The 17144-nt window shown below is 35.7% G+C and overlaps 1 protein-coding gene across 1 annotated transcript in view; it reads left to right on the forward strand.

Annotated features, from left to right (window-relative positions):
* Positions 1-17144, forward strand: part of LOC144440768 (uncharacterized) — a 176060-nt gene that overhangs the window by 51884 nt on the left and 107032 nt on the right. The window contains exons 6-7 of the mRNA XM_078130147.1: positions 4630-4835; positions 13559-13707. Of these exons, the coding sequence (XP_077986273.1) occupies positions 4630-4835; positions 13559-13707 (355 nt within the window). The remainder of the gene's footprint in view (positions 1-4629; positions 4836-13558; positions 13708-17144) is intronic.

A 17144-nucleotide genomic window follows, 5' to 3' on the forward strand; every position in this document is an offset into this window, starting at 1 on the left:
GTATCCTTCGAATTCAGAGTAGATCTTTAAAACAAAAATTGTCAGAAGCCTAAAATCACAGGTCTGAGTTCAGTATGGTTATTGCACTTGGTATAAATGATTTAAAAAAAATGTTCTTATGAGTTTAAGGTACTCTATATCGTCTTCCTGAAGGTAACAAATCAAACTGCGAGTACAAAGGATGTGAGGTATCACTAACAATTGCTTGGGCTTTCCTGCGGACAGAGAGTTTGTAGAGGTCATAGAGCTGACTGATTCTTACCAATTATTTTCCCGACCAAATTTACAACTTGTGCCAGTTTAGTTTTATTTTGGAATACAGTTAATGATTAGTTCAAATCAATTACACATATCAATTTACTTTTCTACTCGGTAGGCACTTCAGCTTTAGATGAAAACAGAATACCTCAAATTATTGGGTTCAATTAAACCTACTTATATAATAGAAAGGCAAATAGCTAGGTCAAAAGACAAGCTAGACATGCATATTAAAAAATGGGCAGAATTTATTGATTACTATGGAATGTACATAGGTTTTTTTTTCTTTTGTGTTTTCTTTTGTCTGTTGTGCTGTTTCCACTTTTTTCTCTGTATTTCTTTGCATTTATTCATTATAAATAAACATAAAAAAAACCTTGGAATGCATGCCTTAATATGTGACAGTAAAATATTGTAGGTTATAATAATTGTTATTTCATCGATGTAAAATGTCGCATTTCTATTGACACAGTATTTTACAAGAAATTGAATCATTATTAGGTCTATACTTGTCACAACTTTTGACACTATCAGGCTCTACGACGGACACTTAGCTTATAATTTCTAATTTTAGGCCGTAAGAATGAAGTTTAAACTTGTTCCCTTTATGTCACCAACATTGAGTTTGATTGGTAAAGTGACCGGTAAATTCACCGTGATTGGTAAAGTGACCGGTAAATTCACCGTGATTGGTAAAGTGATCAGTAAATTCACCGTGATTGGTAAAGTGACCGGTAAATTCACTGTGATTGGTAAAGTGTACAATGAAAATCCACAAGCGAGACACGGTTTATTTAGCCAACCTAACACTATAGACAACAGGACTGTTTTCTTTTCGTTTGGTCCTACATTTGAAAGTGACATTTCCATTATTACGTGTATGATACTTGTGTTGAACTGGGGGCAGCACCAGGTGGTGGAGTCTGTGATCATCCTTAAGTATAGACGATGCAAACGCTTTACAAATATGCTTACGTCTATTCTCAAGGGTTTTGATGTTAAGTAACTGTAGAGCCTGACTGTAGGATTGAAATGGGTATATTATACGGAGTGCCCTCTTTTGGACACTCTCCAATGCTGCTCTGAGTTTGTCTGATAGTCCTCCCTGCCATACAACACTGGAGTATTCTAGGCAGGAACGGACTAAATCGTACCTATTCAGGACTCTCATGATGTGTAGACGTTTGGATGCTTTGCTTATGATTTCATTAATATGTACATCCCATTTCAAGTTATAGGTGACATTTAATCCCAAACATTTGTAAATATTAACAATTTCTAAGACAGATTGACCAATAACAAGAGGAGTGAGATCTACATCAGTCTTCGAAAAAGACAACCTCATTTCTTTGCATTTCTTCGGATTTAAAGTCATGTTGTTGTTGGAAGACCAGTCAAAAATTCTAGTTAGATCATCTTGTAAGTTAGATTTACTGGTATCATTGCAATGAAAATGTTCTGATATTGTGGTATCATCCATGAAAATAAAGTGTGAGTTTACAATAGGAACCTGGATATCATTAATCATCAAAATAAAAAAAATTGGACCAAGTTTTGTACCTTGTGGTATTCCAGCTTTGACATGTTGCCACGTTGAACACAAATCATTTAAAACAACTCTTTGCTTCCTGTCTGTTAAAAAGTGAGCAACCCATTTCAAAAGGTTGGGATTTATATTCAAGTTGATCAGTTTTGACATTAAAATGTTGTGATCGATTTTATCAAATGCTTTTCTGAAATCAAGGAAGCATACTCTTGTCATGTGTTCCGGGTTTTCAAGTTGTTCAATTCATGTTTGTATCATGTCAACCATGGCCAAAGTCGATGACAATTTCTTGGTACCCGCATACTGTTTTTTGTCTATCTTCCCTGATACTTCATGTTCTATCCATTTGTCTATTAGTGATTCCATGACCTTACCGATAGTATTGGTTAACGAGATTGGTCTGAAGTCATTTAACGTTGCTGGGCTAGTGACCTTTGGAAGGGGAACGATGTTAGCTGCTTTCATTGCTGTTGGAACTTTTCCTTCCCTGAATGACGCATGGAATATGTCAGTCAAAGGAGATGCAAACTCTTGAGCGAATTCCGTGAGAATTTTATTGGGAATTCTATCAGGACCACCTTTCTTATTCTTGTGAAGTGATTTCAGCAGTTTGACAAGACCATTGTAAGTTACAGTTGGTAAACAGTTGCCTTCAGGTAGAGTGTTGATGAATGTGTCATAATGTAGGGGTTCATAGTCTCTTGTAATGTTAATGAAGTGGTCGTTGATAGCCTCTGCCAAGTTGTTGCCATGGAGTTGCTTACCGTTGATTTCTAACTCTATCATCGACATACTTTTGGTTCTCCCATTCAGCTTGTTTATCATTTGCCACCACTGTCTGCTGTCTCCGCCTTTATGATTACCAATCTTTTCCTTAAGTTATAGTACGTCTTCCTGCTCAACTCAATTGCTTTTTTGACTTTATTTCTCCAGTATTTATACAATGTGTACGCTACCATTTCTGTATGCTTACTGCCGTTTCTGTATCATTGATTTAATTGCTGTTGTCATGAATGGTTTATCAGATTGGTGGACTATAATAATCTTTTATGGGAAGAACTGGTTGATTGCTGTTGTAGTTGTATTTAAAAATTGATTGGTCTTTTCTTCGCATGTCTTGTTTTGGAAAAATTCCACCCAGTCGTGTTTGGTGATCCACTGACCGAACTGACTGATATTTGAGTCTTTTATTGGGCGTGTTCTGATCAACTTTGATCACACTCTCAGCTTTTCTATCGATGACATTATCACAGTTGCATGGTCCGAGGTACCGAGTGGAGCTAGTAATATTGGCCTGTTGTAAAAACGTTCTATTATTGCTGAGTATCAAGTCTAAAACCACGTTTTGTCCAGTTGTAGATTTTACTAACTGCTTTAATTGGCAAGTGTTTGAAATGTTTGTAACATCCATTCTATTGATGTCACTCATTATAATTGTTCCGGTATATGGGGCATTGGATTTGACTTGGTCCACTGTAGATATGATATGGTCATTCAATTTCCTTTCATTCATCCCTGGTGGATGATAGACGCAGCCAATAAGTAATTGCCTTAAGTAAACCCATAATAACTCTGTAGCGTACACTGATAATGGAATGGTATCATCCAAATTTCATTTGAGTTGACGTGTATGTGAATCAGACCACTGTTTATCAACTTGAACTGATAACGCTATCACTATTTTTGCGATAGGAGACCAAAATTAGTTGAACAGCAAAGATTGGTGTTTTCCTTACAATATTGCGCGTAATACTGCAGGCTTGGTGTCTCACTTATTATGGCGACAGCAGTAAGCGATAGTGGGCATCTGTTTGTCTGGCTATCTTGCTTCAATATGTGATATCATATCCAATATGGCAACCAATTATGTGGAAAGAAATCAAGATTAGACAAAAAACCTGTCACATACAAAGTATAGTCTGTGATTTATCACTTAAGTGTGCACACTTCGTATTTCAAAGAATTTGATGATGATAATAAAAACACATTTCCTGTAAAACCTATTGTTGTGGCTTCTAGTTTTGATGCAGTATGTTGATGTAACTTTTATTTGTAATGAATACTTTGTATGATTTATGTCAGTTAACAAATTAACTATTCAACAGTCTTGAAATTTTAAGGATAATGACTTTTCATAACTTGTTTATGGATTGAGGGTTTTTTATCTTTCTGCCATGGAACTCATTCATTTGATATCAAAGACAGTCCTTAGTTTAACATTTGCAATAACCTGTATATGAGTATAAGCATGTATGCCAATATTCAATGAATGACTGCTTGCATGTATACTTATCAAATTGCCACTAGTTTTTAACTCAATAAAAAATTTTTTGTTAAAGCTTGTCAGTCTGAAAAAAAATATTTATTGTAAAAAATGTACACTCTTCATTCAGATATAACTACATTGTAGATGTTTGTTAAGAAACTAACCCAAGGGAGCACTGTTAGTTGACATCTGGTCTGTGTATTATGGTTCAAATGTGTAGTTTCGAGACCAAAGTCAATGCTAAACACCAGTGTTAATCAATGTCAGGTACAAGGTTAGGAGGATGTTATGTCATTTCCCAGAATGAACTCTGGAGAGTGGGTGGGGTCAAAACAATCGATATGACAATATACAAAATGTACCTCATTTCTTCATTTGAGAAATGAGGAGATAAAACCAGACAGGTTTATCACATAGGTGATAATTGGTGTAAATCAATGGTCAAACTTCACATTAATGATTTGCCATATTTTGTTTGGATTTTACATGTTGCTGACTGCAAATTATATTAAAAATTTGATATTTTGTATAATATTTACACCGTTGTCATACCTCATAGTTTTCAACAGGAATATGGGCAGGACACTTCAGAGAGATACACTGGTGATCAGATAGGACAGTACACTGGATTTGAAAACTATGACATCTCAGGTGGGTCAGACCAACAACAAAGTGGCTATGATTCATACACAGAATATGGATATGGTAGAGATAAACAGGCTTGGCAAACTGAACCTCAGCTAGAGTCTGAACCAGAACCTGAAGGTATGTTCGACAATACATGTACCGTAATCTAAACCTGAGACTAACTAATTAGTATTAACTTCAGCTATACACGTACAATATTAATCTTCACGGCTCGGATATGGGAAGGGCCCGACTTTTGGAGGGCCCATGAACTCTACGACCTAGGTCAGCAAAACCCATATCCGGGCTGTAAAGGTTTTATCATATACCTCTTGAAGTGCTAAAATACATTTGCAATCAATAATTTGGAGATTTTTAGAGACAGTAAGGGATATTATACTGAAAATAAATTGCTGTTCGTTGTTAATCTCATCTCGTGTCGAGGCCTCATCACATGTATTGCCTGGCGGATTAATTTCAGTATGTTCATATCTCGAGCTCGTCGTGTTCCTTGTATGTATGAGTTGTAGGAAACACACAAATACACCTGCCAATGCACAAAAAACGGAAAACATGTAACACAAAATTATTGTTAACTGGTTTGATTTGATATTTCATAAAATTCATAAAAGACTTACTAATTAGTATTAACTTCAGCTATACATGTACAATATTCTAAACCTGAGACTCACTAATTAGCATTAACCTCAGCTAGAGTCTGAACCAGAACCTGAAGCTACATGGTCCACTCTGGGACTCGCCGATTGGTATGAACCTCAGCTTTGGTTCAAGATTTCTGAGTTTCAAGGCCACCCATGTCAACTTTCAGTACCAAGTTTACTATGTAACTTGCTGTCATTTGATAAATCAGGACAAAATCATATTACACAGCCAGTAATGGTAATTTCATATACATTATCTTTAAGTTTGTTTGACTATCATTTGTAAGTTTTCCTTTCACATTTGGTACTTTTGAAAGTCAGGGAGGGTATTTTTGAAAATGTTCTTTTTTTCATAAACTCATGAAATGGGAGAGTCACACTAAACTGTGCATTGACGGTGTAGTGGTCTACAACTTCACAAAAACATGTAATGCAAAAGTGGATTTAAACTGAATGCCTTCCGTGTTAGTGATCTCCTGGCCAACAACAACATGTAATGTTAAGCTTTATAGAACGTTGTAGCATAGCACTCAATGTAGAAAGTTTTAAAATCCCCCAAAAAAAGAAAATTCTTTCTGGTCAGTGCCCATCACTTAAGTACCCCCTTCCCACGTTAATTTTTTTTCATGTTTGTCCAGCCAATTCAGTCTGCAGATGAAAGGGCAAACACAAATTAAAGTAACTCTCCCTACATTAATTGCCAACATTGAAGACAACTGCAAAACTAATCATATAACTAGCCTATGACATCTGCCCCACATACACACTTGCTGTAAAATACTAAATAAAAAGAACAGTAACTGCAATGCAAGTAGATTGATTAACATTTATTGAGAATGTAAAAAAAAAAATTGCATCGTCACACCACTTTAGCCAACGTTTCCTGACAAGAAACTATTTTTTCTTTTTTAGGGGCCTACCAAAATATGTCAATAACTTATTAAAACTAAAGCTACATCAATAATATTTTCAGGACAAGTGTGCTTTGGTATCCCAAGTGTATGTACCAAGTTATAATGAATTTGAAGCGTGCATTCTTGAGATATAGCCTAATTATCAAAATTATTGAAAACCATTAATTACGTAAATTGCTCATTAATATTCATAGGATGTTTACCAAAACCTAATAAGTTCTTGCCATTACCCTATAGAACATGTGTACAAAATTTCGTTTGAATTGAGCCAGCCGTGTTGGATGGGGAAAACGATGACACAGACAGACAGACACACACACACACACACACACACACACACACACACACACACACACACACACACACACACAGACTTTCACCCACTAATACATCGCTTTCTTACGGAAGAAAAAATGAAACAAGTTGTAACAAGATTGGGATTTTATTCAATCATATGTTTATTAATTTTTAAGTTCTTGGTCCTTGTCTGAAAAAAAATGAATCATAAATTTGAGCACTGATATCCATTGATATTTAGATTAAATGATTGTGACAAGCTGGCTGTCCTATCTTTCTAAACAATATATACTCTGAAGAAATGACTTAAAATTACACAATTTTAATTGCCTTTTTTTCCTAAGGTGTAATGTGTGGTACATTATTTTCAAAAGACAGCTTACTGGGAACTGTTGTTGTGAATGGAATATTTTTTTATGAAGTTAACAGTATATGACTGTGTAATGTAATATATATAATTTCGTAGACAATAAATCATTATCCCCTCTCCTGCCAAAATGACCCCACTTTTTTGCAACAACGGGCCTTTGTTCCCACCTGTTAGAAACCTTGGTAAAATCACTGATGATGTACATGTAAAATCTGAATAATACAAAAGGTACATGAGCTATGAATGAAATACTTAATTAAGTAATCACTAACTTGGGTAGTTTGCCTGTATAAAGAGCGTATAAATATTCATACAATTTTACCTCCTGTTAGAGACATAAGTTAAATTCATAAGTTTAGAATATTAATATTTTAATGATCCAATGAGACACATTAGTGTGCATCACAATTTTTAACTGTAGCCACCAGAACTGAACGGAAATAGACTTTCAAAGATAGAACTGGCAAGGGGTCTATACACCTTGAGGTAACAATTATAGAGATAGAACTAACAAGGGGTCTATACACCTTGAGGTAACAATTATTGAGATAGAACTAACAAGGGGTCTATACACCTAGAGGTAAAAATTATAGAGATAGAACTAACAAGGGGTCTATACACCTTGAGGTAACAATTATAAAGATAGAACTAACAAGGGGTCTATACACCTTTAGGTAAAAATTATAGAGATAGAACTAACAAGGGGTCTATACACCTTGAGATAACAATTATAAAGATAGAACTAACAAGGGGTCTATACACCTTTAGGTAAAAATTATAGAGATAGAACTAACAAGGGGTCTATACACCTTGAGGTAACAATTATAAAGATAGAACTAACAAGGGGTCTATACACCTAGAGGTAAAAATTATAGAGATAGAACTAACAAGGGGTCTATACACCTTGAGATAACAATTATAGAGATAGAACTGGCAAGGGGTCTATACACCTAGAGGTAACAATTATAAAGATAGAACTAACAAGGGGTCTATACACCTTGAGGTAACAATTATTGAGATAGAACTAACAAGGGGTCTATACACGTTGATGTAACAATTATAAAGATAGAACTAACAAGGGGTCTATACACCTTGAGGTAACAATTATAAAGATAGAACTAACAAGGGGTCTATACACCTTTAGGTAAAAATTATAGAGATAGAACTAACAAGGGGTCTATACACCTTGAGATAACAATTATAAAGATAGAACTAACAAGGAGTCTATACACCTTGAGGTAACAATTATTGAGATAGAACTAACAAGGGGTCTATACACGTTGAGATAACAATTATAGAGATAGAACTAACAAGGGGTCTATACACCTTGAGATAACAATTATAAAGATAGAACTAACAAGGGGTCTATACACATGGAGGTAACAATTATAAAGATAGAACTAACAAGGGGTCTATACACCTTGAGATAACAATTATAAAGATAGAACTAACAAGGGGTCTATACACCTAGAGGTAAAAATTATAGAGATAGAACTAACAAGGGGTCTATACACGTTGAGATAACAATTATAGAGATAGAACTAACAAGGGGTCTATACACCTTGAGGTAACAATTATAAAGATAGAACTAACAAGGGGTCTATACACCTTGAGATAACAATTATAAAGATAGAACTAACAAGGGGTCTATACACCTAGAGGTAAAAATTATAGAGATAGAACTAACAAGGGGTCTATACACGTTGAGATAACAATTATAGAGATAGAACTAACAAGGGGTCTATACACCTTGAGGTAACAATTATAAAGATAGAACTAACAAGGGGTCTATACACCTAGAGGTAAAAATTATAGAGATAGAACTAACAAGGGGTCTATACACCTTGAGGTAACAATTATAAAGATAGAACTAACAAGGGGTCTATACACCTAGAGGTAAAAATTATAGAGATAGAACTAACAAGGGGTCTATACACCTAGAGGTAAAAATTATAGAGATAGAACTAACAAGGGGTCTATACACCTTGAGGTAACAATTATAAAGATAGAACTAACAAGGGGTCTATACACCTTGAGATAACAATTATAAAGATAGAACTAACAAGGGGTCTATACACCTAGAGGTAAAAATTATAGAGATAGAACTAACAAGGGGTCTATACACCTAGAGGTAAAAATTATAGAGATAGAACTAACAAGGGGTCTATACACCTTGAGGTAACAATTATAAAGATAGAACTAACAAGGGGTCTATACACCTTGAGGTAACAATTATAGAGATAGAACTAACAAGGGGTCTATACACCTTGAGGTAACAATTATAAAGATAGAACTAACAAGGGGTCTATACACCTTGAGGTAACAATTATAGAGATAGAACTAACAAGGGGTCTATACACCTTGAGGTAACAATTATAAAGATAGAACTAACAAGGGGTCTATACACCTTGAGGTAACAATTATAAAGATAGAACTAACAAGGGGTCTATACACCTAGAGGTAACAATTATTGAGATAGAACTAACAAGGGGTCTATACACCTTGAGGTAACAATTATAAAGATAGAACTAACAAGGGGTCTATACACCTAGAGGTAACAATTATTGAGATAGAACTAACAAGGGGTCTATACACCTTGAGGTAACAATTATAGAGATAGAACTAACAAGGGGTCTATACACCTTGAGATAACAATTATAGAGATAGAACTAACAAGGGGTCTATACACCTAGAGGTAACAATTATGAAGATAGAACTAACAAGGGGTCTATACACCTTGAGGTAACAATTATGAAGATAGAACTAACAAGGGGTCTATACACCTTGAGGTAACAATTATAAAGATAGAACTAACAAGGGGTCTATACACCTTGAGGTAACAATTATAAAGATAGAACTAACAAGGGGTCTATACACCTTGAGATAACAATTATTGAGATAGAACTAACAAGGGGTCTATACACCTTGAGATAACAATTATAGAGATAGAACTAACAAGGGGTCTATACACCTTGAGGTAACAATTATAGAGATAGAACTAACAAGGGGTCTATACACCTTGAGGTAACAATTATAAAGATAGAACTAACAAGGGGTCTATACACCTAGAGGTAACAATTATGAAGATAGAACTAACAAGGGGTCTATACACCTTGAGGTAACAATTATAGAGATAGAACTAACAAGGGGTCTATACACCTTGAGGTAACAATTATAAAGATAGAACTAACAAGGGGTCTATACACCTTGAGGTAACAATTATAGAGATAGAACTAACAAGGGGTCTATACACCTTGAGGTAACAATTATAGAGATAGAACTAACAAGGGGTCTATACACCTTGAGGTAAAAATTATAGAGATAGAACTAACAAGGGGTCTATACACCTTGAGGTAAAAATTATTGAGATAGAACTAACAAGGGGTCTATACACGTTGATGTAACAATTATTAAGATAGAACTAACAAGGGGTCTATACACCTAGAGGTAAAAATTATAGAGATAGAACTAACAAGGGGTCTCGACATCTTGAGATAACAATCATAGAGATAGAACTAACAAGGGGTCTATACACCTTGAGGTAACAATTATTGAGATAGAACTAACAAGGGGTCTATACACCTTGAGGTAACAATTATAAAGATAGAACTAACAAGGGGTCTATACACTTGATGTAACAATTATAAAGATAGAACTAACAAGGGGTCTATACACCTTGAGGTAACAATTATTGAGATAGAACTAACAAGGGGTCTATACACCTTGAGGTAACAATTATAAAGATAGAACTAACAAGGGGTCTATACACCTTGAGGTAACAATTATAAAGATAGAACTAACAAGGGGTCTATACACCTTGAGGTAACAATTATAAAGATAGAACTAACAAGGGGTCTATACACCTTGAGGTAACAATTATAAAGATAGAACTAACAAGGGGTCTATACACCTTGAGGTAACAATTATTGAGATAGAACTAACAAGGGGTCTATACACCTTGAGGTAACAATTATTGAGATAGACCTAACAAGGGGTCTATACACCTTGAGGTAACAATTATTGAGATAGACCTAACAAGGGGTCTATACACCTAGAGGTAACAATTATAGAGATAGAACTAACAAGGGGTCTATACACCTTGAGGTAACAATTATAGAGATAGAACTAACAAGGGGTCTATACACCTTGAGGTAACAATTATAAAGATAGAACTAACAAGGGGTCTATACACCTTGAGATAACAATTATAAAGATAGAACTAACAAGGGGTCTATACACCTTGAGGTAACAATTATAAAGATAGAACTAACAAGGGGTCTATACACCTTGAGGTAACAATTATAAAGATAGAACTAACAAGGGGTCTATACACCTTGAGATAACAATTATAAAGATAGAACTAACAAGGGGTCTATACACCTTGAGGTAACAATTATAGAGATAGAACTAACAAGGGGTCTATACACCTTGAGGTAACAATTATAAAGATAGAACTAACAAGGGGTCTATACACCTTGAGATAACAATTATAAAGATAGAACTAACAAGGGGTCTATACACCTTGAGGTAACAATTATAGAGATAGAACTAACAAGGGGTCTATACACCTAGAGGTAACAATTATAAAGATAGAACTAACAAGGGGTCTATACACCTTGAGGTAACAATTATAAAGATAGAACTAACAAGGAGTCTATACACCTTGAGGTAACAATTATAGAGATAGAACTAACAAGGGGTCTATACACCTTGAGGTAACAATTATAGAGATAGAACTAACAAGGGGTCTATACACCTTGAGATAACAATTATAAAGATAGAACTAACAAGGGGTCTATACACCTTGAGGTAACAATTATTGAGATAGAACTAACAAGGGGTCTATACACCTTGAGATAACAATTATAGAGATAGAACTAACAAGGGGTCTATACACCTTGAGGTAACAATTATAAAGATAGAACTAACAAGGGGTCTATACACATGGAGGTAACAATTATAAAGATAGAACTAACAAGGGGTCTATACACGTTGATGTAACAATTATAAAGATAGAACTAACAAGGGGTCTATACACCTTGAGGTAACAATTATTGAGATAGAACTAACAAGGGGTCTATACACCTTGAGGTAACAATTATAAAGATAGAACTAACAAGGGGTCTATACACCTTGAGGTAACAATTATAAAGATAGAACTAACAAGGGGTCTATACACCTTGAGGTAACAATTATAAAGATAGAACTAACAAGGGGTCTATACACCTTGAGGTAACAATTATAAAGATAGAACTAACAAGGGGTCTATACACCTTGAGGTAACAATTATTGAGATAGAACTAACAAGGGGTCTATACACCTTGAGGTAACAATTATTGAGATAGACCTAACAAGGGGTCTATACACCTTTAGGTAACAATTATTGAGATAGACCTAACAAGGGGTCTATACACCTAGAGGTAACAATTATAGAGATAGAACTAACAAGGGGTCTATACACCTTGAGGTAACAATTATAAAGATAGAACTAACAAGGGGTCTATACACCTTGAGATAACAATTATTGAGATAGAACTAACAAGGGGTCTATACACCTTGAGGTAACAATTATTGAGATAGAACTAACAAGGGGTCTATACACCTTGAGATAACAATTATAGAGATAGAACTAACAAGGGGTCTATACACCTTGAGGTAACAATTATAAAGATAGAACTAACAAGGGGTCTATACACATGGAGGTAACAATTATAAAGATAGAACTAACAAGGGGTCTATACACCTTGAGGTAACAATTAATAAGATAGAACTAGCAAGGGGTCTATACACCTTGAGGTAACAATTATTGAGATAGGACTAACAAGAGGTCTATACATCTTGAGGTAACAATTATAAAGATAGAACTAACAAGGGGTCTATACACCTTGAGGTAACAATTATAGAGATAGAACTAACAAGGGGTCTATACACCTTGAGGTAACAATTATAAAGATAGAACTAACAAGGGGTCTATACACCTTTAGGTAACAATTATTGAGATAGAACTAACAAGGGGTCTATACACCTTGAGGTAACAATTATAAAGATAGAACTAACAAGTGGTCTATACACGTTGATGTAACAATTATAAAGATAGAACTAACAAGGGGTCTATACACCTTGAGGTAACAATTATTGAGATAGAACTAACAAGGGGTCTATACATCTTGAGGTAACAATTATAAAGATAGAACTGGCAAGGGGTCTATACACCTTGACGTAACAATTATAAATACAAAAAAATATGTGTTAGGGCATAGATTCTCCCCCACTGGCTCTATGCTTGGGGCATAAACTCTCCACCAACGGGTTTATGGTTGGGGCATAGATTCCCCACCAAGGGGTCTATGGTTTGGGCATAGATTCTCCATCAAGGGGTCTATGGTTCGGGCATAGATTCTCCACCAACAAATCCATGGTTAGGGCATAAACACTCCACCAATGGGTGTATGGTTGGGGCATTGATTCTCCACCAATGGGTGTATGGTTGGGGCATAAACACTCCATCAATGGGTCTATGGTTGGGGCATAATCCCTTGACCATATGGATTCCCTAGTAGAAATAAATGTACCATATTTTGTATGTAAAAATGATTAAATCCTCCAAAATTATTATAGATGTACCTGATCCAGGGAGATTGACACCACAGAAATATATGATACCCCATGTTGTGGCAAGGTTTAGTTCCAGTGGGCAGCTGATAAAAGTACTAGCAAACAACCCAACTGATGGTATGACTGCAACTGTTGAGATGCACTCTCTGGAGGTAAGATAGATGTTGTTGTAACATACCTATTACAATCGAATTCAATCGAGCAGCGTGAAAAGAATAGACACAACTGTGATTTTCAAGATGAACTCAATTGATAAGACCCCTGTATATAAACAACTACACTCTTTGAAAAGTTGAATTCAAACAATCAACGCCATGTGTGGTATTTGATTACAGAAGGTCGTAAAATATGACTATGCCTTACCTCGACTGAAGTTGATGTTATTATATTTAGAACACTAGTTCTAAACTGGTACAGTATTTTGGTAAAAGTAATTATGTTTTTAATACTTAATACTGTACCAGTTTAGAACTAGACTATTAGAACACAGACCCAAGAAAAAGGAGAATGTATTTTAAATTCAAAAAGGTTCTTTTAGTCAGAAATAACGGTGACCAGTGAGGAACAAATCAGATATTATTGTAAATAATTCATGAACAATGAAACAACGATGTCAAAACAAAACAGATGTCAAAACCGTACCATTTTTTTCACACAACAGAAAACAAATCATGTTATATTGACACCACAGTTCTTCACATTTTTGCCACGCTATGTATGGAAAGCCCCTCCTTATAACAGTTTAGTTTGCCACAAAACTTGAACTTCAAAACAACAACAAATAATCAAACCAACAAAGTCAATAACTTTACATGTAAAGTAAAATATCCAATACATATATTGAAACACATCTTACAAAAAAATATCATTAGCTTGTTCTGACTGTATCTTTGACTGACACAATCATTCACTGGATGGGTTTAATTTTCATATAAAACTAACGATCACAGGTTGAATTTAGAGGAGGTACTGATACCATATCTGCTACGCTATACAACAAGAAAGAAAGAAATACCAAACAAAAACCCCACAACAACGTTGAATTGTACAAGTGCAAAGCCAGTTTTTCAAAACGGATGGCCGATGGTAATCATTTCTTATTCCCCGTGCGATGAAGTCTCTGACGGTAAAGGCAATTCCGAAATTTGCTGTGATGATTGAGATTCTCCCGTCATGTGCACCGTCTTGGTCTTGTGCTGCAGATATTTTATCCAGCAATGATATGGCTAATTGAGTTTGATTAGACGTATCTTGATTATACATGTAGCTATAGTGAAATTGGACTTGGTAAATAATATAGCAATTGTTGGTTTACCAAGTATGGATTGTAGAATGGTTGTTGGTATGACCCATACAATGGTATAAGTGGTATGATATGAGAAGTTGGGGTCTGATATAACGATGATGAAAGAGCTGCTGATGAATAGGGAGTGCTTTGCAAAACTTTGACTGTGATGGGTGGCGTCGTTGTCTCCAACACTGATGGGACTGAAATGTGTGGTGATATCATTGGTAATGGAGTTGGTGCTGAAACTTTGGTTGATGTAACAGGCAATGATGGAGTTGGCGTAGCATTTGACGACGTCAATATACCTTCATCATTAGTTGTTGCACGTGTGTCATTTTGTGTCTCCTTCTTGTTGTCTGGAAACACCACCTTATACTTTTCGTTATTTTCTAACATTGCTCTGATGGGATTTTTGATTGCTGTTGATCTGTCTTTCTTTATACGACTGTGACGTTCATCAAAAGAATTAATAATCCCCTGAAATGTCACTTTAGCAGCATCAATGTTTGCATGGCTATGTCACTTTTTATGACCGGTGTTTTGGGTACAAAACCATTTGTGGTGCGAACCAGATACTTCTTCTTGTTAGTACTGACTAGTGCTGAGTACACTTTGGAGTAAAAAGACTTAGTGGCTGACTTAAATGTCAACTGTTTTATTTCATAATTGTTCTGTGATTTCTTTATGTCTGATTTGAGTTTACAAACAAGGGCACTGGCATTCAGTAGTTCTTGTTTTTTGTTCAGGATGATCATTTATTAGTCCACACTGCTCAGATGAGACGCACTCATCGAATGGACATCTTCGTCTATCGTGATCGCCGAAAGTGACACTTCCCGCATTTTTTGGCCCCCGGACCTTTCGCTTGTTCCCTGGAATATCTTCTTTGAAGTCTGTCATGTGTCTTGGTAGCGATATCAAACTCTGTCTGTAATGATACGATGTCATTGCTCAAAGACTCAAATGCTATTTCTTGTGGCGATTGATATTCAAAATTAGTCAAGTCAATATCCATGTCAACATCTTCATCGATATTGCCGTCGTCCAAATCTGTACCTTTAGCCAACAGCCTTGGTTGTTTTCTAGGTGAACTATTGTTTACAGAAAAGAGTTGGTGTGGCTGTAAAGACTGATTGCTATCGTCGACGTCGGTATCAACAATACTGCATTCTGGGCTTTCCTTTTGTAATCCAAGATGGGACTTTGGTGTCTGCAGTTTAGCTACTGCATTCAATATCATGCGTCTATGCACGGCACTAACTCATGTGGTAAATTTGTCGAAGTCTCTTGCTTTGAAAAACTTCAGCATATTTGCATTGGTGAAGTCTAACCTCTTATAATAATCAGTATATTTCAACAGTGAAGAATCGATTGTGAGAACAAAATCGTCAATTTCCTTTGGTTTTAGAGTGGTCGCCATTATGAATTATAACAATTCTGGTACACAATTCTAAGAGGGATCACTGGATTCACTGACCACTATCATATGTGATGGGTGACTGACAGGAAAGAATGTTTACATTTTGAGAGTAATCCTTTTTAGTACGGCTTTTGTATATGATAACTTATTGTTTTGTATATGATAACTTATTGGGGAGGGTATTTATTCTCGGCTTGTATGTGTAGAATACACTTTATTAGTCCACGTCGAACGAAGTCCGGGACAGGGACTTATGGATTGGGTTCCATCCGTCCATCCGTCCAGAGCCATTTCTTTGAGATGCCTGGACCGATTTTTTTCAAACTTGGTACAGGGGCAACATACAATGGCATACATATGTACGTCAATTTGTTTCATGATACGATCCAATATGGGTGCCTAGCAGCCATTTTGTTTGCAAATTTTGCATGTCCAAAGCCATAACCCGGACTTGCTTAAACAGATCTCTTTCAAAGTTGGTGTTAGCACAGTGTTCTATGACATACATGTGCATATCCATTTTCGTCGTGATTGCAAGAACAGGATTTACAGCTCATTGAAGGCTTGAAAAGAGAGACCATCGATAACAAATAAAGAAATAAAAGATGAGCTGATTAATGAAATCAGCATTGAAACTGTTGGTTGAGGCGACAGTGGAGGAAAGTGGACTAAGAAGAGAACGAGTGTGATACCGGGTCAAAGATTTACTCATTTATGCTATACACAAGCTTATTTTGATATATATTCATACCAAGGACCCATTCCACTTGAAGTTTATGGATGAATGTGGCATCAAAATATCAACTGGACAGTCAATGTATGGTCACTCACTGAGAGGATCGAAATGTGTTGAAATTGGGTGTTATTTACCGGGTGCAAAT

This window comes from Glandiceps talaboti, chromosome 10, assembly GCF_964340395.1.
Source record: "Glandiceps talaboti chromosome 10, keGlaTala1.1, whole genome shotgun sequence".
Classification (NCBI taxonomy): Eukaryota; Metazoa; Hemichordata; class Enteropneusta; family Spengelidae; genus Glandiceps; species Glandiceps talaboti.